The sequence below is a fragment of the Salmo salar genome, chromosome ssa18 (assembly GCF_905237065.1).
Source record: "Salmo salar chromosome ssa18, Ssal_v3.1, whole genome shotgun sequence".
Taxonomy (NCBI): Eukaryota; Metazoa; Chordata; class Actinopteri; order Salmoniformes; family Salmonidae; genus Salmo; species Salmo salar.
Window position 1 is genome coordinate 3,081,772 of NC_059459.1, and position 27,481 is coordinate 3,109,252.

Below are 27,481 nucleotides of genomic sequence, written 5' to 3' on the forward strand. Positions count from 1 at the left end.
GTCTTATCATCGACTCATTAAGACCAAGCTCCCGTGCAGCAACTCTATTTCCTTTTCCCGACAGCCAGATCAATCGCCTTCAACTTGAAAGCTGCATCATATGCATTTGTCCGTGTCTTTGCCATGATGAGGGTGACAAAATGACTACCGTAATCAGAATGATGGGAAGTTTGAGAGCGCTCGATTTAATCTAAACAGTAAACAAAAAAGTTGTTTGACCTTAACCCGTTTGGCAATTTCATTGGTCTAATGAAAGCTTCATGCCGCCAAAAAACTGAGCACGTCACAGAATGTTTTTTTGGAAGAAAAAAAATTGAAAGCGGGAAAAATCCATATATTACCCGCGTCATTGTTTAAGCCGCGAGGTTCAAAGCCTGGGAAAAAAGTTGCAGCTTATAGTCCGGAATTTACGGTAAGGTTATCCAAAGCTTTTTAATATCATTATTTATATATAATTTATCTTTGTTTCATAGTATAGTTTATTATTTCTATTCAGTTTAGTCACATGAGTTCTCAATTTGCAGTACGTTTTCAAATCGGTTGTGCAGTCAGACGTTTTTGCCATTCCTTTTGCCTCATCCCTCTCAACCATACAATTTTTCAATTCATCATCAATCCACAGGGATTTAACCGTTTTTACAGTCATTTTCTTAATGGATGCATGCTTATTAGTCACTGGAATAAGCAATTTCATAAATGTGTCAAGTGCAGTGTCTGGTTGCTCCTCATTACACACTTCAGACCAATATGTTAACATCAACAATATAGGAATTATTACAAAACTTATTGTATGACCTCTTATACACTATATTAGGCCCAGTCCTTGGAACTTTGGTTTTCCTAGATATAACTACTATGATTGTGATGACTAGATCCGATGGATTTGGATAATGCTTTAAAGCTAATTTCTGTAGCATTAGTAAAGATGTGATCAATACATATTGATGATTTCATTCCTGTGCTGTTTGTAACTACCCTGGTAAGTTGACTGATAACCTGAACCAGGTTGCAGGCACTAGTTACAGTTTGAAGCTTTCTCTTGAGTGGGCAGCCGGATGAAAGCCAGTCAATGTAGACATGCTCATGTTATTTATGTTAATGCAGGGTGAGCTGCACACAGTGGACCTCCTAGGGCACACTGCCTCAGTGCTAACAGTATAACTCTGGTTCATAGGCATATGATCACTGCATACAATAGCTGTGTGATCAGCAGAGGCATTCAGGGCAGTGAGAGGGGCATAAATTAGGTTACTTACATGGTCTTCCAACACCCCTGGGATAATGTACATTTGCTGAACAATTATGATTAATCATTGTCTCAACATAGCCTTATAATGCTGTGAAAGGATCCAGGAACCCAAATTATTTGGGTGGATCCCATCCTCCTTATAAAATGAGCTTTGTTTTTAGAAGGTATCAAAATTGTCAATAAATGTTTCACCCACAGACCTTTAATAGTCACGTAGCCAGTTATGGAGGGCTAAAAGTTTGCTGAAACGTTCAATGCCATGATTTAGGGAAGGCAGAGGGTAGATATTATGGGGTGCTTGTTGGTGTCAGAGACCCAATCAGTTATTCAGAATCCATCTTCAGCTGTTCTGAGCTGCCCTTCATAATGAACTATAATAGACTACATTTCCTGATACAGGTTTAAAATGTTTGGGAGCAACTTATTGATGTCCTGTACTCATGCTCCTGGATAGCGTTTAGTTTTTGCTCCAGAGACTGAGACATTTCTCACCATTGAACTGCCCAATGCAACGGCCAGAGAAGGGGATGGAGAGATCCTAACCCCTCACACAATTCGCGGAACCTTTCACGACCCCACGAGAAGCAGGGTAGTAGGTAGATCAGGCACCAGGGCGGTGAAGCTATTCCTCATGTCAATCTGCTCCGGACCTCTCGCAGACACTCCAGTCAGTCCTCTTATTAACATGCCACTGCCTTCGGTTTCCACGACTTGTGACATAGGACCAGTGCTGATTGGAACAATCCTCTTGCTGTTCTCTGTCTACTCCACTACAGGGTTGAGGAGGAAAAGCTGATGGAGGTGACTTCTTTGGCAGGCAAGCTCAAAATAGCACATGCCTTTCGGATAGGGACAGGTGACAAGGTGGGGATACATCCATCAAGACCAAGTGGCGTCCAGCCACAGGATTTGAGAACGAGAAAATTCCAATTTGTGTTTTCCCAATAAGTTTGCGCAGAATTGAAATTAGCCATCTCATTCCTGTAATCCTCCGCAAGCAAACAATTGCCACAATTGGAACTCCATATTGTCAATATTGTCAAGGACAATAGCGTAATAAACACAGCTTTTACAGCTCTGGAAACGTTTGTTAGCTATTCCAGGCAAAGCGGGCTCCATTGCAACCTAGCTAGCTAGTTGGTAGCAGGTTTTGACACCATCACTTATGAACAAAATAAAATAAATGAAAAAACTTCGGCAACAACATAATTATATGGCACGTTATTTAAGTGTCAGCCATTGTAAATAAGATGGAGCTGGAGGGGATGGCTGCCGTTATATAGGCTCAACCATGCTATCTTTTGCGTTGTTCGTAACTTGTTTTTGTTGCTGCTGTTTATGTTGCTGCTACCGTCTCTTATGTTGTAAGCATTTCACTGTAAGGTCTACACCTGTTGTATACACTCAAGCATGTGACAAATACGATTTGATTTGTTGCTAGAATGACGCAATTTACCACAATCTGCCACCATCTACCACAAACGATTGCGGCTTAAACTCAAAACTTTTAAAGAAAGGACCACTGTAGCTAGCTATCTACAGTAGCATTGCTGGTCTAATTATCACTTAAGTCCAATTATCACTTTATGGACGCTGTAGTCTCGTTCAGAGGATGTGAGCGGAACTGGAGTGGTGTGCCGACCTTTTCTCTCGCTCCAGTGCCGCTCAGTCACGAGCTCTGGGTATGCTCTGCACAGCATTTTTCATTGACTTCATCACTGTTATTTTAATTAGGCATATTCTGTTGTATTTATTTAGCCGACTCTATGCACACACGCTGGACACTACTCACACACTTGCTTAAACTGACACCCCAACACATACGCACACATGCTACGTATGCCCACACACAGATAACATGCACACTGACGCCACATGCACACTCAAACACACACACACACTTTCACACTCACCACATATGCTGCTACTACTGTCTTATATAAACTGCAAAAAATGTGGCACAGAAATTACCTTCATGTCCTGAATATAAAGCATTATGTTTGGGGCAAATCCAACACAACACTGAGTACCACTCTTCATATTTTCAAGCATGGTGGTGGCTGCATTATGTTATGGGTATGCTTGTCATCGGCAAGGACTAGAGTTTTTTTAGGATAAAAATAAACGGAATAGAGCTAAGCACAGGCAAAATCCTAGAGGAAAACCTGGTTAAGCCTGCTTTCCAGTAAACACTGGGTGACAAATGCACCTTTCAGCAGAATAACCTAAAACAGAAGAACAAATATACACTGCAGTCGCTTACCAAGACGACATTGAATGTTCCAGAGTGGCCTAGTTAGTTTTGATTTAAATTGGCTTGAAAATCTAAGACAAGACTAGAAAATGGCTGTCTAGCACTGATCAACAACCAACTCGAAATAAGAATAATGTGCAAATATTGGACAATCCAGGTGTGCAAAGCTCTTTTAGACTTAACCAGGTAGACTCACAGCTGTAATCACTACCAAAGGTGATTCTAACATATATTGACTCAGGGGTGTGAATACTTATGTAAATGTAATATTTATGTATTTAAATTTCAATAAATTAGCAAACATTTCTAAAAACATGTTTTACTTTGTCATTATAGAATATTGTGTGTAGATGGGTGAGAGAAAATGCATTTAATCAATTTTGAATTCAGGCTGTAATGCAACAAAATGTGAAATAAGTCAGGGGGTATGAATACTTTCTGAAGGCACTGTATATGTACATTGCAGAGCTACCTCAATTACCTCGTACCCATGCACATCGACTCGGTACTGGTGATCCCTGTATATAGCCATTTTATTTTCTACTCCATATATATATATATATATATATATCAATGTTATTTTTAATCATTATTTTATTCATTATTCACTGTGTATTTATTCCTCATGTCACTATTTTTTATTTGATTTTGCATCTCATCTTTAACTCTGCATTGTTGAAAAAGTAGTCTACGCCTGTTGGCTACGAAGCATGTGACAAATACAATTTGATTCTCACCTCTTGAAAGTAGTTTTTTTTAACACAGCAGCTGCTTATCATCCATAGAAAACTCCTGATGTGTCCTGTCTGGAACGTGAAGTCATGAGCTCTGCTGGTCAGTTACGGCATAGCAACCTAGCGGTGACAAAAGCAGCGGACTGCCCTAAAAAGCCCATGTAAATTATGATCGCCCATTTTGGCCTCTAAAATTCGTTTTTTATTCATTCAGGGAAAAACCGATTGAGACAAGGGTTTCATTCCCTAGGGTGCCCTGATCACAGTAATACAACAACCAAATGCAATGTAAAACAAAACAGCAATCAATACAAAACACACAATTTAATAAATACAGTTACGTTCCTCAGCTACTAGGTCCTCAAACAACACCCTAAACTGCCCAAGCGGCACCAGAACGTCCAATTGCAATGAGTTATGCAAATTGTTCCAGCATTGAGGCACATTAAAACGACCCGAGCAACCTCGAGTTAACCAACCCTTCAACAACAAAGTTAGGTAAGTCAGAAGCTTGTGTAGTAGAGCTTTGTAAACCAAAAGGGTATAGTGAATCAATCTACGGGACGTTAATGAGGACTAGCCAACCTTTTGATGCAGTGAGGAGTCATAAAACTGTCACCTGTAATAAAGTGAAAGGCAGTATAGTAGACGGCATCCAACATTTTAACAGTAGAGGTAAATTGTGTCACCATAGTCAAGAACTGGCAGGAAAATTGACTGTACAATCTGCTTCCTGCTTTTTAGGGAGAGGCAATATCTCTTTCTAAAAATGAAGCCAAGAAATCTTGGCTTTTAAACTAGCACATCAGTATGTTTTTTTTTTTTAACCCCCTAAGGTCGATGTCTGTGCCCCTGCGGAAATCTACACTGAACAAAAATATAAACGCAACATGGAACAATTTCAAAGATTTTACTGGGTTACAGTTCATATAAGGGAATCAGTCAATTTAAATGAATTCATTAGGCCCTAATGTATGGATTTAACATCACTGGGAATACAGATATGCATCTGTTGGTCACATGGATCAGATAACCAGTCAGTATCTTGTGTGACCACCATTTGATCAGGCTGTTGATTTAGGCCTGTGGAATGTTGTCCCACTCCTCTTCAATTGCAGTGCGATGTTGCTGGATATTGGCGGGAACTGGGACATGCTGTTGTACACGTTGATTTGAGCAACCCAAACATGCTCAATGGGTGGCATTTCTGGTGAGTATGCAGGCCATGGAAGAACTGGGGCATTTTCAGCTTCCAGGAATTGTGTACAGATCCTTGCGACATGGGGCTGTGCATTATCATGCTGAAACATTAGGAGATAGTGGCGGATGAATGGCACAACATTGGGCCTCAGGATCTCTTCACCGTATCTCTGTGTATTGAAATTGCCATCGATAAAATGCAATTATGTTCGTTGTCCTTAGCCTATGCCTGCCCATACCATAACCCCACTGCCACCATGCGGCACTCTATTCACAACGTTGACATCAACAAACCGCTCGCCCACACAACACCATACACGCTGTCTGCCATCTGCCCGATACAACCTGGATTCATCCGTGAAGAGCATACTTCTCCAGCGTTCCAGTGGCCATCGAAGTTGTCAGCGTTCCAGTGGCCATTTGCCCACTGAAGTCGGTTATGACGCCGAACTGCAGTCAGGTTAAGACCCTGGTGAGGATGATGATCACGCAGATGAGCTTCCCTAAGATGGTTTCTGACAGTTTGTCAGGACATTTTTCGGTTGTGCAAACCCACAGATTCGTCAACTGGCCTAGTGGCTAGTCTCAGACTATCCCGCAGGTGAAGAAACTGTATGTGGAGGTCCTGGGCTGTCGTGGTTACATGTGGTCTGCGGTTGGACGTGCTGCCAAATTCTCTAAAATGACGTTGGAGGCCGCTTATGGTAGAGAAATGAACAATTCTCTGGCAACAGCTCTGGTGGACATTCCTGCAGTCAGCATGCCAATTGCCCGCTCCCCTCAAATCTTGACTTCTCTGGCATTGTGTTGTGTGACAAAACTGCACAACTTAGTGGCCTTTTATTGTCCCCAGCCCAGGGTGCCACTGTAATGATCATGCTCTTTAATCAGCTTCTTCATCCATCCAACTGACAGGTGTGGCATATTATCTTGGAAAACGAGAAATGCTCACTAACAGTGATTGAAATTGGTGTGTATGGAACATTTCTGGGATCTTTTATTTCAGCTCATGAAACATGGGACCAACACTTTACAAGTTGCGTTTATATTTTGTTCAGTATATGTGAATTTGGTCAGGTCGGCCAGAAAATTACATATTGCAGCTGTCGTGTCTTTGGACTATCATTAATGTGATAACAATTGTTTTATAAAATTTATTAACTATGTTTGATTATTACGATAAAATTACTTATGTAACAATTAACTCATCAGCAATTTTAGGGCACCACGGAAAAAGTTTATTTAACGAGTTACCGTTTTCCGAATTTACTCTTTCATATATCTCTTAAATTTCAGTCATCAATCAGTCATTAATTAATTGTTTACCTTCTATCAGTCTCATTGTGAATGTCGCAAACTCTTGGATATCTGCACGAACCCTAGCATAAATGATGAATCAGCGATATACCAATTGGCTTATTTATGTATTTACTAACTAAATAATCACACAGAAGTACATGAACACACCCTGGATAGGTTATACATTGGTTACTAATATGATACAATGAAAAGTCCCTAGTGGACTAAACCAATATGACGGCTTGTTTCACCAAATGAAAAGGGAGGAGCAGGTGAGAAAGAGCAGGAGAACAGACAAAGGACTCCACTATTGTACACACAGCTGATAACTAGGCTCATGGAAATGCTAATACTTTGCACATGAACAGCCGCTCATTCGAAAATAAATTTCAAATTACATATTTACGAGTGTAGGCCTTTGTTGTCTCTCTGTGATCACCGGTCCGTCTGCTGGAGAGTCAGTCAACAGAAAGTCTCTAGTTTGTCCACCAGAGATCAGTCTTTCTTAGTTGTAGCTTGTTATAATGGATACGTCCGGCATGCCAATGGTCGTTCGATAGGGAAATGTTCTCCAGAATGGATCTTTCAGAGTACTACCTGGTGGTTCTCGGTCGAGTTTACAGACTGAATGTTCCTGTGTAGTCTTCAGTTTTGTAGATTTCCTTCTTCTCTGTTGAAAATAGAATTCTAGCCATTACGTCACTCTCAGCTCACGCTGTCAGTCTCGTTGGCCTCTAGAGTAGTAGCCATTTCAACGTGGGGACCCCGTCCCTGCGTTTGCTTGACTAATGTAAATTCTGTCAGAAGTGGGATTTATACACTTCTGGGAAAAGGGGGGCGTTCCATGACGCCGATGCAATGTCTGTACTCATGGGGGCGTGGCCACTGACTTGGTTAATACTTCATATGAAAAACAATTCTCTCATTTAGAAGGCTAACACCACATTATATATTCTCACAAATAGTTTCATATTTAATCATATACGTTCCCCCACATTTGAATGTGGACCAGATCACTGACAATTATACCCATCCAGAAATAGTTATGTTGTCCTACCGTCTTTAGTTACATAACAAATTATTAACAAATTCGACAGGATTGTTCTTTAAATACACACAGATCATTCCAAATGTTTGGAATACAGAAATACTGTTTAATTATTCAACCTTTTGATGTTACCTTACTGCAACGTCTCTCTCTGTGGTAACAAAGGGATTAACTTCCATTTCTGAGAGTGGGGGGGAAGAGTTTTCCTGCAGATATTTATGACCATCATAAAACTGGAGAGAGGGGGCGCCTATGATCCTCCCCCCCAAGGGCATGTCGTGACACAGCTTTAATGTATATGGCCTGATATCGTCAGATATATCCTTGTTTAAATTAATAGCCTACGACATTGGTGTCATATTGGCTTAAATATGATGGCAGGGAGATTTCAATTTAACATTGAGCTACAACCATTAGTGCCAAGTCAGGAGATCTAGCTTTGTCTAAACTTAACTTTACACCCTCAAGCTTACATAAACCTGCAGAAACAATCTGCTCTGAACTATGATTAATGTTTTTGTAACCCATTTTGACTGTTCTAAACCCACCAAGCCCGAGAATCCCCAAGGACTCTCCTTTTCAGAAGAAGAATGCACATTAAGGTGTCTTTTCTTCCATGTTCAGAAGATTCTTACACTCACATTAAACTTTACAATAGTGGTTTGATGTTCTTGTACCCCTTTGTTAGTGAAGGGGGGTAGCCTAGCAACGGTTCGATATTACACTGTGAAAATGTTTTAAAAGCATATAGCAGAAAGATGGAGTAAAACGACGAATTGATGTGGGGATGGTTTCATGCAGAACTGGTCATGTGGTGCGGTCATTAGTGGTTGATCCATTATTGCTATCACAGCGAACGTTTCAAAACCAAGTGCAATCAGGGTGTTTATTTGGACACACTGTACCAGAACGTTTTGCAAATAAAAATGAGCGTTTCTTATCGGATCCCCAGGTAGTGCATCCCTGTTTTGGCCTATTTTCGTCAGCACACCCTAGCAAAAAAATTATGTTGCCATGTAAAACAAATCAAGGGGTTCCTTAATGGACACACACAGGTAATCCTTTCCTGTTTCAGTCCGTTTTATTTAGTTTGGTGCCAAATGAACACTGGCCTGGTTGTGTCCCAATGCAGGCTGTTTGGGGACGAGTCGGACCTGCAGTTCTGGACGGTGGCGGCCCACTACCTCCAGTCGTTCGCCCAGGCTCGCCACCTCAGTGTGCCCGTCCCCGAGGGCCAGACCCCAGCCGAGGGGACCCAGGCCACCCCACAGGGCCACCTGGACATCTACCACGACACCCTGTGTGAGAGCTTCTATTTCCAGGTGAGCGAAAGAATGGACAAATGGACGTTTAGGATGTTTTTTTATTAGGCAGTGTGCCTTGTCTAACACACTGGAAGCTGGTTGAGGGAGAAATTGGAGAACAGGCTCATTCCAGCCATTGCAATCAGCCCGTCCTCCAATTTAAAGTGACACCAGCATCCACTGGTCTAACAAATCAATGTGTTGTCTCTACAAGGGATTTATTCTAGTTAACGTCCAAGGAGGTGGGCGTCAGTGTTTGAGAGTTAATGGGTATATACCATTACATTTGTCAAACTGTCAACACCACAGGTTGTATTGGCCCCAGACCACATAGTAATTCCTCTAGCAGACAGTCCCCTGTGACCTCAGCCATTCTGCCGTGTCAGCAGTTTTGACCGGTCAACACAGTCACACAAACCGCCAACTGCCCTCCCTCTTTGGGCCGTTGTTTGTGGTGTGCTCTGTCATTGGCAGTATCCCTTTGCCTTTGCAGAGGAGATGGGGGAGGAGTGAAAAAATAGGAGTGTAGGGCGGAGGAGAAAAGAAACTGAGTAGTTGGACGGAGAAGAGAAGAGTGCCCTGAGAAACAATCCAGCAAGGCTGGTGGATTTTTTTCAACCTTAATAATTGATTGGATCCTCTCGGTGTATCCCAAATTGCACCCTATTCCCTTCATAATGTACTACTTTTTTACCAGAGCTGTATGGGCCCTAGTCAAAATTAGTGTACTTGCACTATATAGGGAATAAGCTGCCATTTTGGACACAGGAGGGTTAGGATTCAGGAGGTGTGCTAAATCGGTGTATATTGATTGGCCTGTCTCTGTTATGTCTATCGCATGACTGGTTGACATGGCAACCACGTGACAACCGGACTCAGCTGTGATCCATCCGCTTGTCAGTTGCCAAGTTGATGGAGAATACTTTTTAATCAGAGATGGTGCATTTGGGCCTTCATGAGCGTCACATTCTTCTGTCGGTCTGTCTAATGGAGATTTCGAGCAACATACTTTTTTTTAGGGCCTAGGAAATATCAATCTTGGATTGTACACTTAACAAAAATATAAAAGCAACATGTAAAGTGTAGGCCCCATGTTTCATGAGACCAAATAAAAGATCCCAGAAATGTTCCATTTGCACACAATTTTTTTTTCTTTTTTCTCTCAAATGTTGTGCACACATTTGTTTACATCCCTGTAAGTGAGCATTTCTCCTTTGCCAAGATAATCCATCCACCTGACAGGTGTGGCATATGAAGAAGCTGATTGAATAGCATGATCATTACACTGATGCACCTTGTGCTGGGGACAATAAAAGGCAGCTCTAAAATGTGCAGTTTTGTGTCACAACACGATGCCATAGATGTCTCAAGATTTGAGGGAGTGTGTAATTGGCATGCTGACTGCAGGAATGTCCACCAGAGCTGTTGCCAGAGAATTTAATGTTCATTTCTCTACCATAAGCCGCCTCAAACGTCATTTTGGATAATTTGGCAATAAGTCAAACTGGCCTCACAACCGCAGACCACATGTATGGCGTTGTGTGGGCGAGCCGTTTGCTAATGTTAACGTTATGAACAGTGTGCTCCATGGTGGCGGGGAAGTTATGGTATGGGCAGGCTTAAGCTATGGACAATGAACACAATTGCATTTTATTGATGGCAATTTGAATGGACAGAAATACCCCGACAAGATCCTAAGGCCCATTGGAAAGCCTATTTTTTTTTATGTATCTCTGACCAACAGATGCATATCAGTCATGTGAAATCCATAGATTAGGGCCTAATGCATTTCAATTGACTGATTTCCTCATATGATTTGTAACTCAGTAAAATCTTTTGTTGTTGCATATTGCGTTTATGTTTTTGTTCCGTATATTTCCATGTTCAAAGTGTAATTTAACAATACTTATTATCATAAGAAATGGCATTGACACATAAACCAATTCAGAAAGCTTTTTCTGTTGACTGGTAGTTGTTCTACTCAATACATCAAATACCAGAACAGTTTCACTAGAATAATCACGTCAATGCTCGAAAGCATAACAATAGTCCTGTTTTTATTTGTCTCGACAACATCTGTGAGAGCCAGACCAGTTTCTCCCCTCCCCTTTAATTGTTGAAATAAGTCTTATTCCTCTATGATCTCATGCCCATGAGATGAAAGTAGACAATGATGAAAGACTCAGAGCACAAGTGCTGCTGGTACACTGTCCGTTGTTCACTAGTGTCAAGTAATATCATATTCCATGGGCTGTATGGATCAAGCGTCTCAGAGTAGGAGTGCTGATCTAGGATCAGGACCCCCACAATGTTATTCCTTGTTATCTAAAAGGCAAAACTGATCCTAGATACTCTGAGACACTTCAGCTACATGCCCATTGCCCACCAATATCAACATGAAGAAAAATGATCTGCAATATTAGATAAGATGTGATAAGCTTTCAGTCAAAAATACATTTGTCAGAGTATTCCAAAATCACCATAACATGAGCCTAATGAGAGTACACTGACAGTCTATGTCTATGGAAGGCTTTTGAACCTACTGAACAATAAGCAAATATTGTTCTTTGTATGTGGTTTTATGTCCAAAGCAGGTGGTTGACACAGAATTAATCACTGAATTGAATAAAAGCTCTAGTTACATTTGACGTTTTAGTCATTTAGCAGATGCTCTTATCCAGGGTATCACAATCGTATCAAGTACATTTTCCCTCAAAAAGTAAAGACAGACATGCGTAACTAGCTCCCCTGCATTTAAGTAAAACTGCCAAAGAATACTCACAAGCAGTGGAGGCCGGTGATTGGAGCCGTAAGAAGACGGGCCCACCGCATTGGCCGGAACAAACAGAACGGTACCAAACATGGAAACCACCTTTGACAGTTCACTCCACTCCAACCACCACAATGAGCCCGCTCTCCCACAGGTCCGCCCCACCAGCCTCCACCGCCCACAACATCCAAAAGAGGAAGAATGAATATCTATCATCCTACTTCTCCCTTTTATAATGAAATTGGGCCGCCTCCTATGGAAACACCCTTCAGTGCTATCCACACTCCACCATCTCCACTTTTTTCGAAGTGATTGAGTGTGAATATAACACTTAACACACTCCATTGTCTCCACTAAATTGAAAGTAATAGTGTAGATATAACACTAAACAAACCTCCATCGACTTCACTCATTATAAAACAGTCACGTTACGACAGTCCATTATCATTAATGTGATGACTGCTATTCATCGAATAATTACCTACTATGTTTATTACTCTATTAAATTAATCATGTAACAATTAACTCATTAGGAATTTGGGGCACCATGGGAAAAGTTTAATGAGTTACCATTTCACAAATTAACTCAAGAATATATAGATATCATACCAGTCATCAATTAATAGTTTCCTCATATCAGTCTCATTCTGAACATCGTAGACTCCATCAATCTGCACAAACCCGGGTCTCACTGATCATTCCATACCACACAAATTGATTTGGTTATTTATTCACTAATAAGCTAAGTGATAACATAAGATACACATATACCAACGGTATAGGTTATTGAATAGAAACGTAATACGATGACAACAAGTCCCTGGCAGACTAATATGACACTGGTTACCCAAGATGGAAATATAGAGCGAGAGAGAAACAACACTTGGATACATTTGTAAACTACGCTTAGTTTAGTCCGAATACCGTGCCCCAAACTGCCGCTCTTATGGGTAAGAAGTAATGTATGTAAAAAAAGAAACGTCCTCACTGTCAACTGCGTTTTATTATCAGCAAACTTAACATTTGTAAATATTTGTATGACCATAAGATTCAATAACTGAGACATACACTGAACAGACATGTGCCTAACAGAAATTGAATAATGTGTCCCTGATAATGTGTAACGCTCATTCCATCGACGATAAAAGTGAATCCGACCATCACCCCTGGTGAGACAAAACAGCAACTCGTCAGTGAAGAGCACTTTTTGCCAGTCCTGTCTGGTCCAGCAACGGTGGGTTTGTGCCCATAGGTGACGTTGTTTCCGGTGATGTCTGATGAGGACCTGCCTTACAACAGGCCCTCAGTCCAGCCTCTCTCAGCCTATTGCGGACAGTCTGAGCACTGATGGAAGGATTGTACATTCCTGGTGTAACTCAGGCAGTTGTTGCCATCCTGTACCTGTCCCGCAGGTGTGATGTTCGGATGTACCGATCCTGTGCAGGTGTTGTTACACGTGGTCTGCCACTGCGAGGACGATCAGCTGTCTGTCCCATCTCCCTGTAGCGCTGTCTTAGGCGTCTCACAGTACGGACATTGCAAATTATTTCCCTGGCCACATCTACAGTCTTCATGCCTCCTTGCAGCATGCCTAAGGCACGTTGACACAGATGAGCAGGGACCCTGGGCATCTTTCTTCTTTTTTTTTCAGAGTCAGTAGAAAGGACTCTTTAGTGTCCTAAGTTTTCATAACTGTGACCTTAATTGCCTACCCTCTGTAAACTGTTAGTGTCTTAACAACCGTTCCACAGGTGCATGTTCATTAATTGTTTATGGTTAATTGAACAAGCATGGGAAACAGTGTTTAAAACCTTTATAATGAAGATCTGTGAAGTCATTTGGATTTGACGAATTATCTTTGATAGATGGGGTCCTGAAAAAGGGATGTTTTTTATTTAAAAAATTGCACGTTGAAGGTCTTTGTTGGTGTATCTCTGTTGGGCCCAGACCTTCGTGGGCCAGGTTCAGTGATAAGGGTTTGACAGAGGCCTTGTTCTTTGAATGTCCTTCTCCTTCGTTCTCAGGTGTAAGTCTCTGATTGTCCACAAGATGTCATATTGTCCTTCTTAGTTGTCTGTTTACTTGCACTCGTTCTGGAAGAATAGTCTCCTGAGGACAGCTAATCAGCCATGTCAATGATTCCAGAGTGGTGATAAAAGCAGTGTAGACGAACAATGATTTGAAGAGAAGAACCATATGGTCCTGCTGAAATTCACATTCTTAGATACAGGTCTCAGTACTCAACTGTATCATTGATTGTTATAAGGTTCCTTTGTCTTCTTCAAACTCGTGTTGCATTTCGGGGTCGTGACTAATTGTAGGCCTCAGCTGCAGCTTGTGTCCCTTCTAGTCTGATATGTTAATTCTTAACTAAAACGCTTTATACCCTCGGGTAGAAAGGGGGTGTTTACGTCTTGCTGACACACTCTCTGGGTTCCCTGGGGTGTAGCTAGTTAAGAGGCAAGGTATCACAATTTACAATGATCTCGTTAGAGAAATAAAATCACAATCTTATCGTCACAAAACATTCACTTAATCCTGGATATTTTCCACACAACGCAAAGCATGTAAACATGACATACACTGTATGAAAATTCTTCAAGTTACAATGTTTTCGTTATAACGTCTTCATGCAACTTTTAATGACATCCCAAAATAGACGTTAATTTTCCATATTCCATCTCTCATCAGTCCCAATATTCGGATTTTGAAATAAATTGTCCCAGTGTCCATGGTTTGATGTTGAAGTTCTTGGGCGCTAAACTCTTCTGTAACACAGAGACATTCCATTTGCCCAAATTAGGCCTCAGAAGGAATCGTCTGCTGCCCATGGTTTACGATCGAGGTGTCATAAACCCCCCCCCCCACATCCATCCCTCTCCCCCTCTGCGAGAGAGAGAGCTCTGTAGAGCTGATCCACTGTAACCTGATCCTTTGGATCATCACAGGAGATTCATGGCAGGACTGTGGTCAGAGCATGTTAAAACAGAACCCCCCTGAACTTAGACAATAAGCAAAGGTCAACTTCAAGTAACAAGACACTTTTCAATCTCTGTCAAATTTCAGTCTCTTTGTTCATCAGGCTCAGCTCGCCTCCACACTTTTGCTCTCTTCTTTAGCTTTAGCAGGTTAACTAAGATGGTGTAGCAGATGGGGAAGATGATGATGGCACCAAAACAGCCACCACTCTCTCCTCTATCCATCTTCAACTGTTGCAGCAACATGTTCTGAACACTACATTTACCTGCAGTGAACATATGTGTTTAGCACTCTCCCCTTAGTTGTCATAGAGAACTTTGGTATTTTATTTATTTTTATTTAACCTTTATTTAACTAGGTAATGGGTGGTACACAGCACTTCTTCTGCCCAGCATCTTCTCGTCAGTCCTCTTATAATACTCTGATTAGCTCTTGTGTTTTGGAAAATCCATCGAGTCTATCCACTAGACAATGTAATTCTAGATTTTATTACTTTTCTTCTTTGCTCTGAAAACACTTTCATGCATTTGTCTGAGTTCCATCAATTATCCTGCAGTGAACATTAAATGCAATCATTGTGATGGGGTGGTGCGGAATATAAATGTCTGGTGAAGCGTGGCAGTGCAATAGAATAATGATTCTTGAATATTTAAACAAAATGTAATGACATGGTCTGCTCTTTACCTAGTCTCTATCCCTTTACCTTCTTACTCTCCATCTCCTGTCTCTCATACTTTCTCTTCTTCTACTCATGTAATGATCTCTTAAACAATCTCACCAGGCCAAAAATGTATTTTTATATTTCGGGAATTTAAGAGGTTGGTCGATTAAATAACTAGATGACAATTGTGATTGCCACTCGTACCACGTGACTTGAGGATTGCTTTTGCTATGTTTTGTTTATAACTTAATTGAATGTACCTTTACTATATGTGTGTAACTTTAGTAACTGTTGATGGCTGCCATCTTGAAACAGGTCTCTCTTGTAAAATAGATTTTTATTTCAATGATACGAATCTGGATAAGTACATGTTAAATAATAATCTCTCCATCTCTTCACCTCTTTCTCTCTCCATCTCTCAATCTCGCTCTCTGTATGTTGTAACAGAGGTTCCAGTTGGAGCGAGTCCATCTACAGGAGGTGAAGAGGTCCAGTTATGAACACACCAAGAAGTGTGCTGACCAGCTCCTCCTGCTGGGACAGGTCAGTACTACTGTCTTTACACTACTGTATGGGCTTCTGTAGAAGTTGTCATATGCACACACAAATACAATATACTGTATTCTTTCTATCAGACTAAATCTCTATTTTGTACACAAACACTTGTACACACACACTCGCCTGAGCACACCTGCAGAAGAACATATACTGCAGTCGGTCTTTCATACGAATATCACTCTTTCACACACAAAATATTTACAACGCACACACTGTTCTTTTCTGCTTGCTCCCTCGCTCCCTCTTTCTCTCACCCCCTCTCGCCCAGCCTCCACTCTGGGTGGAGCCTGATGGACAGGGATGAGTGTTGTTGCTCTCTTTCCCTCCAACACCCCTGTCAGTGGAGGATGAAGACGCGCCAATAGGGTTGTTAAGGTGACCGTATTACAGCCACACCGGCAGTCACCAGTTATGACCACAGTCAAATTCTACGTGACCGCTGAGTTACAGTAACAAGGCTACTCCAAAACTGCGCTCTGTATGAATGCCGCCACTCGTACCACTGATGGTCATTAGTAGCCTACCAAACTTGCTAATGGCCTCGTACTTGGCGCTCTATTGTCCCTCTAATCACTCTGACATCAATGCAAATATAATCAAAAATCAAATCAAACACTTCATGCCATTGGAACACATTTTGGAATGTGAGGCTGATAATTAGCTAGTTGATAAGCTGAAATAGGTTAGTAACATCTGAGGTTGGAGCGAAAACCTTCAGGAGGGTTAGCTCTCAAGGAACAGAGTTGGAGAAATTCAGCTCCTAAAATAGCTTGTTGATGCGTGAAATGAAATGTGTTCTTATTGCGCAACATTTCTATACACTATATCAAATAATATCAAATAAAATGTGATTTGATTTGTAATTTATACAGTAATGTTGGGTATTATCAACAGTAAAATACTATGTTTTACTGCAGCATACTGTAAATTATGGTACATTTTGTGGCTGGGGATAGAATTATTGAATTTCTAATGGTTACCGTATCTTTGGAGTGCCAGAACCCTTTTCACCACTAGTGGGCGCATGGTATTGTTGTTTCTGATGTATTAACATATTTTGACGCATGTAAGAGGCTATATTTGTTGCACCTGTGAGAGAGATTTTTTTTTTACATGTATTTTTTATTTAACTAGGCAAGTCAGTTAAGAACAAATTCTTATTTACAATGACTAGGAACAGTGGGTTAACTAGGACAGAAGAATTTATAACTGACTTTTTCAGATATAACATAGGTACAGCAGATCCCCTTATTGTATGGGACACTTAAGTGTGCCTTTAGAGACAATGCAATTCAGTACTCATCTATAAAACAAAAGCAATTTAGATCAAAAGAGTCCATATTAAACAAAGGAAATTGAAGGACTAACAGTACAGTTAGATAGCAATAAAAAACGGTACCATAGAGGCACAGAATAAGTTAGAGGAAAAACAAAAACAAATGGAGGAACTTATTCAAGAAAGATCCAGTGTAATATATTATAAAAATTAAGCGAACTGGATGGAATATGGGGAAAAATGCACCAAATTCTTTTTCAATCTTCAATATATTAATGCTACCAACATTTTTTTATTAAAACTTGTTACAAATGATGGAGTCACGCATGATTCACCAAATTATATTTTGAAAGAGGAAGAAAAGTATTTTAAGAATATGTTTTCGTTTCAGGTTCCTCTAGCTCCACTAACTGAAACTAATTGTATGTTTTTTTCCCCTAATAATAATGTAAAATTAACATCTGTACAGAAAGACTCATGTGAAGGCCAAATTACAGAGGAGGAACTTCTTGATGTAATTAGGGCCTTTAAGGATGGGAAAACTCCAGGGCTGGATGGCATACCAGTGGAAGTATACAACACTTTTTTTCATATACTCAAAGTACCATTATTAGCATGTTTTAACCACTCCTATATAAATGGTAGATTATCAGACACACAACAAGGTCTGATATCATTATTACTGAAACGGGACCCAAATGGTATATATAAAGATACAGTCCATTTAAAAAATTGGAGACCTCTTACACTTCAGTGTTGTGATGCAAAAATCCTAGCAAATGCTTGGCGCATAGAATTAAGAAAGTATTGTCAGATATTATTCATCCTAATCAGACAGGTTTTTTACATGGACGATACATTGGAGATAATATAAGACAAGTACTGGAAACAATAGAATACTATGACATTTCGGGGACACCAGGCCTGGTTTTCATAGCTGATTTTGAAAAGGCTTTTGATAAAGTACGACTGGAGTTTATATATAAATGCCTAGAATATTTCAATTTTGGGGAATCTCTTATAAAATGGGTTAAAGTTATGTATAGTAACCCTAGGTGTAAAACAGTAAATAATGGCTACATCTCAGAAAGTTTTAAACTATCTAGAGGAGTAAAACAAGGTTGTCCACTATCGGCATATTTATTTATTATTGCCATTGAAATGTTAGCTGTTAAGATTAGCTCAAACAATAATATTAAGGGATTAGAAATCCGTGGCTTACAAACCAAGGTGTCATTGTACGCCGATGATTCATGTTTTCTTATAAAACCACAATTAGTCTCTCCACGGCCTCATAGAGGATCTAGATACTTTTGCTATCCTCTCTGGATTAAAACCAAATAATGATAATTATTATATTACGTATTGGATCACAAAAAAATGCACATTTTACATTACCATGTAGTTTACCAATTAAATGGTCTGATGGAGATGTGGACATACTCGGTATACAAATCCCAAAAGAAAGAAATGATCACACTTCAATACATTTTTATAGAAAGTTGGCAAAAAAAGGTAAGATCTTGGTACCATGGAAAGGAAAATACCTGTCTATTTGTGGAAAAATCACCCTGATTAACTCTTTAATAGCATCACAGTTTACCTATTTGCTTATGGTTTTGCCTACACCTAGTGACCTGCTTTTTAAATTATATGAACAAAAAATATTCCATTTTATTTGGAACGGCAAGCCAGATAAAATTAAAAGGGTCTATTTATATAACGAATATGAATTCGGAGGGCAGAAATTATTACATATTAAAGCATTAGACCTCTCACTAAAGGCATCAGTCATACCAAAGTTATATTTAAATCCAAACTGGTTTTCTAGTAAATTGGTACAAATGTCTCATCCTATGTTCAAGAAGGGCCTTTTTCCCTTTATTCAGATTACACCTGCCCACTTTCGGTTGTTTGAAAAGGAAATAATCTCCAAAATATCCTTATTTTTTAACCTCTTACATCTAGACGTTCCGCTAGCGGAACACCTGCTCCAATATCCAATGATAGGCGTGGCGCGAATTACAAATTCCTCAAAAATACAAAAACTTCAATTTTTCAAACATATGACTATTTTACAGCATTTTAAAGACAAGACTCTCCTTTATCTAACCACACTGTCCGATTTCAAAAAGGCTTTACAGCGAAAGCAAAACATTAGATTATGTCAGCAGAGTACCCAGCCAGAAATAATCAGACACCCATTTTTCAAGCTAGCATATAATGTCACAAAAAAACAAAACCACAGCTAAATGCAGCACTAACCTTTGATGATCTTCATCAGATGACACGCCTAGGACATTATGTTATACAATACATGCATGTTTTGTTCAATCAAGTTCATATTTATATCAAAAAACAGCTTTTTACATTAGCATGTGATGTTCAGAACTAGCATTCCCACCGAACACTTGCGGTGAATTTACTAAATTACTCACGATAAACGTTCACAAAAAACATAACAATTATTTTAAGAATTATAGATACAGAACTCCTTTGTGCAATCGAGGTGTCCAATTTTAAAATAGCTTTTCGGTGAAAGCACATTTTGCAATATTCTGAGTAGATAGCCCGGCCATCACGGCTAGCTATTTTGACACCCACCAAGTTTAGCCCTGACCAAACTCCGATTTACTATTAGAAAAGTTTGATTACCTTTGGTGTTCTTCGTCAGAATGCACTCCCAGGACTTCTACTTCAATAACAAATGTTGGTTTGGTTCAAAATAATCCATAGTTATATCCAAATAGCGGCGTTTTGTTCGTGCGTTCAAGACACTATCCAAGGGTGACGAAGGGTCACGCGCACGACGCATTTCGTGACAAAAAAAATCGAAATATTCCATTACCGTACTTCGAAGCATGTCAAACGCTGTTTAAAATCAATTTTTATGCAATTTTTCTCGTAAAAAAGCGATAATATTCCGCCCGGGAGTGGTGGTTTTCGTTCACAGATGAAAGAATAAAAACATGGAGTCGACTCGTGCACGAGCCTGAGTCTCATAGTACTGTGACCGGCCACTATCCAAACGCGCTACTGTTTTTCAGCCATAGCCTGCAAAGCCACGATTCAGCTTTTTGCCGCCTTCTGAGAGCCCATGGGAGCCGTAGGAAGTGTCACATAACAGCAGAGATCCCCTGTATTGGATAGAGATAATCAAGAAGGCCAAGAAATGGTCAGACAGGGTACTTCCTGTACAGAATCTTCTCAGGTTTTGGCCTGCCAAATGAGTTCTGTTATACTCACAGACACCATTCAAACAGTTTTAGAAACTTTGGAGTGTTTTCTATCCAAAGCTAATAATTATATGCATATTCTAGTTTCTGGGCAGGAGTAATAATCAGATTAAATCGGGTACGTTTTTTATCCGGCCGTGAAAATACTGCCCCCTAGCCATAACAGGTTAAACGAGCCTTAGAAAGTTGGTTGCAATTTCAGTTTAATCCACCTGAAAAGACAGAACAATTAATACAACAAATATTGTGGTTAAATTCAAATATAGTACCGTATTTTCCGGACTATTAAGCGCACCTGAATATAAGCATCACCCACTGAATTTAAAAAAATAATATTATTTTGAACATAAATAAGCCTCACATGTCTATAAGCCGCAGGTGCCTACCGGTACATTGAAACAAATTAACTTTACACAGGCTTTAACGAAACACGGCTTGTAACAAAACATTTAAAATTAGCAGTAAGCTTTAGTTGTCTTTTTGCACTGAGTCAATTCCTCAAGCTGCTGTTTCCAACGTCTTATCATCGACTCATTAAGACCAAGCTCCCGTGCAGCAGCTCTATTTCTTTTTCCAACAGCCAGATCAATCGCCTTCATCTTGAAAGCTGCATCATATGCATTTCTCCATGTCTTTGCCATGATGAGGGTGACAAAATGACTACCGTAATCAGAATGATGGGAAGGTTGAGAGCGCTCGATTTAATCTAAACAGTAAACAAAAAAGTTGTTTAACCTTAACCCGTTTGGCAATTTCATTGGTCTAATGAAAGCTTCATGCCGCCAAAAAACTGAGCACGTCACAGAATGTTTTTTTGTAAGAAAAAAAATTGAAAGTGGGAAAAATCCATATATTGTTTAAGCCGCGATGTTCAAAGCGTGGGAAAAAAGTTGTGGCTTATAGTCCGGAATTTACGGTAATTGATTTAAAAAAAACAAAAAAACGATTTTTCGAAGAAATGTTTAAAAAAGGTATAATTTTAGTGAATGATATTATAAATACGACTGGTGGAGTGATGTCACACATGCAGCTAACACAGACATATGGAAATGTCTGCTCTACCCAAAATTACAACCAATTAATTGCAGCATTACCACAAAAATGGAAGAGGCAAGTAGAAGGGGAAGAAAGTAAGGAACTTGTATGTCGGCCCTGTATCAATGAACATAAATGGTTAAAGAAAAGTGTGATAAATAAAAACATATACCAATTTCATTTAAGGACCAAAAAGTGATAGCTATGCCATATAAATTGCAAAATAGTTGGGGAGAGATTTTCGATGTGCCCATTCATTTACATTTTACATTTACGTCATTTAGCAGACGCTCTTATCCAGAGCAACTTACAAATTGGTGCATTCACCTTATGGTATCCAGTGGAACAACCACTTTACAATAGTACATCTATATCTTTTTTTGGGGGGAGGGGGGGTAGAAGGATTACTTAATCCTACCCCAGGTATTCCTTAAAGAGGTGGGGTTTCAGGAAGGTGGTGATTGACTCCGCTGTCCTGGCGTCGTGAGGGAGCTTGTTCCACCATTGGGGTGCCAGAGTAGCGAACAGTTTTGACTGGGCTGAGCGGGAACTATGCTTCCGCAGAGGTAGGGAGGCGAGCAGGCCAGAGGTGGATGAACGCAGTGCCCTTCTTTGGGTGTAGGGACTGATCAGAGCCTGAAGGTACGGAGGTGCCGTTCCCCTCACGGCTCCGTAGGCAAGCACCATGGTCTTGTAGCAGATGCGAGCTTCAACTGGAAGCCAGTGGAGTGTGCGGAGGAGCGGGGTGACGTGAGAGAACTTGGGAAGGTTGAACACCAGACGGGCTGCGGCGTTCTGGATGAGTTGTAGGGGTTTAATGGCACAGGCAGGGAACCCCGCCAGCAGCAAGTTGCAGTAATCCAGACGGGAGATGACAAGTGCCTGGATTAGGACCTGCTCCGTTTCCTGTGTGAGGCAGGGTCATATTCGGCGAACGTAGTAGAGCATGAACCTACAGGATCGGGTCACCGCCTTGATGTTAGTGGAGAACGACAGGGTGTTGTCCAGGGTCACGCCAAGGTTCTTAGCACTCTGGGAGGAGGACACAATGGAGTTGTCAACCGTGATGGCGAGATCATGGAACGGGCAGTCCTTCCCCGGGAGGAAAAGCAGCTCCGCCGAGGCGAGGTTCAGCTTGAGGTGGTGATCCGTCATCCACACTGATATGTCTGCCAGACATGCAGAGATGCGATTCGCCACCTGGTTATCAGAAGGGGGAAAGGAGAAGATTAATTGTGTGTCGTCTGCATAGCAATGATAGGAGAGACCATGTGAGGATATGACAGAGCCAAGTGACTTGGTGTATAGCGAGAATAGGAGAGGGCCTAGAACTGAGCCGTGGGGGACACCAGTGGTGAGAGCACGTGGTGCGGAGACAGATTCTCGCCACGCCACCTGGTAGGAGCGACCTGTCAGGTAGGACGCAATCCAAGCGTGGGCCGCGCCGGAGAGGAGAGAGCAGTAGGAGTAGCAGTGTTTTCTGTGGTCATCCATGTTTCCGTCACTGCGCCAAGAAGTGGAGGGACTGGAGGGTAGCATAGGCTGAGATGAACTCTGCCTTGTTGGCCGCAGACCGGCAGTTCCAGAGGGTGCCGGAGACCTGGAACTCCACGTTAGAGTGGCAGCGGCCACGCGGTGTGAGGCGTTTGTGTGGCCTGTGCAGAGAGGAGAGAACAGGGATAGACAGACACATAGTTGGCAGTTGCCATTCCATGGCACATGGTTTATGAATTGATACGCAAAATAACGCCGAATTCAAAACTTAAATTACTATACACAATTCTTCCAACTAATAGAATGTTATATATACAGTGAGGGAAAAAAGTATTTGATCCCCTGCTGATTTTGTACGTTCAGTCTATAATTTATTTTGTATGATCAGTCTATAATTTTAATGGTAGGTTTATTTGAACAGTGAGAGACAGAATAACAACAAACAAATCCAGAAAAACGCATGTCAAAAATGTTGTAAAATGATTAACATTTTAATGAGGGAAATAAGTATTTGATCCCTCTGCAAAACATGACTTAGTACTTGGTGGCAAAACCCTTGTTGGCAATCAGAGGTCAGACGTTTCTTGTAGTTGGCCACCAGGTTTGTACACATCTCATGAGGGATTTTGTCCCACTCCTCTTTGCAGATCTTCTCCAAGTCATTAAGGTTTCGAGGCTGACGTTTGGCAACTCGAACCTTCAGCTCCCTCCACAGATTTTCTATGGGATTAAGGTCTGGAGACTGGCTAGGCCACTCCAGGACCTTAATGTGCTTCTTCTTGAGCCACTCCTTTGTTGCCTTGGCCGTGTGTTTTGGGTCATTGTCATGCTGGAATACCCATCCACGACCCATTTTCAATGCCCTGGCTGAGGGAAGGAGGTTCTCACCCAAGATTTGACGGTACATGGCCCCGTCCATTGTCCCTTTGATGTGGTGAAGTTGTCCTGTCCCCTTAGCAGAAAAACTCCCCCAAAGCATAATGTTTCCACCTCCATGTTTGACGGTGGAGATGGTGTTCTTGCGGTCATATGCAGCATTCCTCCTCCTCCAAACATGGCGAGTTGAGTTGATACCAAAGACCTCCATTTTGGTCTCATCTGACCACAACACTTTCACCCAGTTGTCCTCTGAGTCATTCAGATGTTCATTGGCAAACTTCAGACGGGCATGTATATGTATTCTTGAGCAGGGGGGACCTTGCGGGCGCTGCAGGATTTCAGTCCTTCACGGCGTAGTGTGTTACCAATTGTTTTCTTGGTGACTATGGTCCCAGCTGCCTTGAGATCATTGACAAGATCCTCCCGTGTAGTTCTGGGCTGATTCCTCACCGTTCTCATGATCATTGCAACTCCACGAGGTGAGATCTTGCATGGAGCCCCAGGCCGAGGGATATTGACAGTTCTTTTGTGTTTCTTCCATTTGCGAATAATCGCACCAAATGTTGTCACCTCACCAAGCTGCTTGGCGATGGTCTTGTAGCCCATTCCAGCCTTGTGTAGGTCTACAATCTTGTCCCTGACATCCTTGGAGAGCTCTTTGGTCTTGGCCATGGTGGAGAGTTTGGAATCTGATTGATTTCTTCTGTGGACAGGTGTCTTTTTTACAGGTAAGATGCTGCGGTTAGGAGCACTCCCTTTAAGAGTGTGCTCCTAAATCTCAGCTCGTTACCTGTAATAAAGACATCTGGGAGCCAGAAATATTTTTAATTGAGAGGGGGTCAAATACTTATTTCCCTCATTAAAATGCAAATCATTTTATAACATTTTTGACATGCGTTTTTCTGGATATTTTTGTTGTTATTCTGTCTCTCACTGTTCAAATAAACCTACCATTAAAATTATAGACTGATCCTTTCTTTGTCAGTGGGCAAATGTTTAAAATCAGCAGGGGATCAAATACTTTTTTCCCCCCACTGTATAGGGGATACAATCTTCCCAGCTCTGCAGATTCTGCTGTGAGGAGGCAGTCATTAGATCATTTATTTTGGTATTGTCCATATGTAGCTCGTTTTTGGTCACAGGTCCAGGAATGGCTGAAGAATTGCTACATTTGCCTAGAACTAACGCTGCAGATAGCATTACTGGGTGATTTGAAAAGCCATAGTCAATCAATCAATAATATAATAATTATTTTAGCAAAAATGTTTATTTTAATTTACAGTCTGTAGAAGCTATGAGAATAGAAAGGTTCAATTGTTTTGTGAAGCGTCACAGCACAGTTGAAAAATATATGGCAAATAGAAATCCGAAATGGATGATGTTGATGGATAGATGGGAGGGGTTGAATGGAGCTGAAGGGTGGGACTAATAACAAGATTAACAATGTAAAACATACGGGGTCTGTAAAATGTATATAGGTTCAGAACTTTTGTGATATAGCACAGTTACAAATAGAAATCAAACTGGATGGACGTCAGAAATAGAGGAAGGACTAGAAACAAACAAAAAATAACTATTGTAAAATAGACTGTCTGTAAAATGTGTATAAGATGAATAAATTGAAGGTAAAAGCCAAAGTGTTAATTAGTTTGCTCCAATTGGGCGATCGGTGTTAGGGTTTGCTGGGAATAATAAAAAAGGTATATTCTTTAAAAAAGTATGTATGTCTATATAGGTATGTGTATGTGATATATATATTTACCAAAAAATAAATGGGGGATTGGAAATGATGCAGACAATTACATTGATGGAAGCAATATTCTTTCCGCAATATTAAAGAATTATAGATTTACATCTCTTGAACGCAATCAACTTGCCAGATTTAAAAATAACCTTACTGGGAAATCACACTTTGCAATAATCTGAGCACTGCGCCCAGAAAAATACGCGTTGCGATACAGACTAGACGTCATGTTGGGGAGATCTAAAATCGAAAATACTATGTAAATAATCCATTACCTTTGATTCTCTTCATCAGATGTCACTTCCAGGTATCACAGGTCCATAACGAATGTAGTTTTGTTCAAAAAAGCTCATCATTTATGTCCAAAAATCTCCGTCTCGTTAGCACATGATGTAAGCCAGCCGGACTTCTCGTCATGAACGAGGGGAAAAAATATATTTCCGTTCGTTCAAACATGTCAAACGTTGTATAGCATAAATCATTAGGGCCTTTTTTAACCAGAACATGAATAATATTCAAGGTGGACGAATGCATACTCTTTTATAACGTATTGGAACGAGGGTACCCAACATGAACTTCGCGCCAGGTGTCTAATGGGACATCATCGTTCCATGGCTCTTGTTCGGTCAGATCTCCCTCCAGAAGACTCAAAACACTTTGTAAAGGCTGGTGACATCTAGTGGAAGCAATAGGAAGTGCCAAAATATTCCTAAACCCCTGTGTTTTTCAATGGGATAGGTTTAAAGTCAATACAACACATCAGGTATCCACTTCCTGTCAGAAAATGTCTCAGGGTTTTGCCTGCCAAATGAGTTCTGTTATACTCACAGACACCATTCAAACAGTTTTGGAAACTTTAGAGTGTTTTCTATCCATATATAATAAGTATATGCATATTCTAGTTACTGGGTAGGATTAGTAACCAGATTAAATCGGGTACATTTTTTTTATACAGACGTGCAAATGCTGCCCCCTAGACCCAACAGGTTAAGACTTTTGAGTAGTAAGACATGTATAAAAGCAACAGATACCATTAGTAAGAAGGGGCTAGAAGCGTCTTATATGGTGAGCTACCGAGTGGTTAGGACAGGCAAACCCCATACTGTTGTGGAGGATCAGATCAAATGATTGACATAAAGAGCCGTTGTGTTGAACACTGTGCGATGTTTAACAGTGAGAATTGCAGAATGGTGAACTTAAGGAATTAAGGAAGACATCCTCTTCTGCATACCACTGGAAACCAGGACAACAGGAGAGGATATTTTTAAAGTACTGGACAGCTTTGTGACATCAAATGGACTTTGGTGGTCAAGATGTGTTGGTATCTTTACTCATGGCGCAAAAGCCATGACAGGGAGACATAGTGGAGTGGTAACGCGTATGCAAGCAGTTCCTCCCGATGCCACTTGGGTATACTGTAGCATCCACCAAGAGGCTTGCTGCCCAGGCAATGCCTGACAGCTTGAAAGACGTTTTGGACGCTACAGTGAAAATGGTCAACTTTGTTAACCTCTATGGGCTAGGTGGGACGCTAGCGTCCCCCCCGTGGTGCACTCCATCAACAGCAGGTGCATTTCAAGAGCGGCAAATTTGAATCCAAATAAATGTCAAAATTCAAATTTTTCAAACATACAACTATTTTACACCCTTTGAAAGATAAACATCTCCTTAATCTAACCACGTTTTACGATTTCAAAAAGGTTTTACGGCGAAAGCATAAATTGAGTATGTTAGGACAGTACATTTACAAGAGTTGTGTGT

The 27,481-nt window shown here is 40.8% G+C and overlaps 1 protein-coding gene across 2 annotated transcripts in view; it reads left to right on the plus strand.

Annotated features, from left to right (window-relative positions):
- Window positions 1-27,481, plus strand: part of wdr11 (WD repeat domain 11) — a 226,940-nt gene that overhangs the window by 184,512 nt on the left and 14,947 nt on the right. For both annotated transcript variants that reach the window (XM_014154429.2, XM_014154430.2), the window contains exons 23-24: window positions 8,917-9,106; window positions 15,946-16,041. In XM_014154429.2, the coding sequence (XP_014009904.1) occupies window positions 8,917-9,106; window positions 15,946-16,041 (286 nt within the window). The remainder of the gene's footprint in view (window positions 1-8,916; window positions 9,107-15,945; window positions 16,042-27,481) is intronic.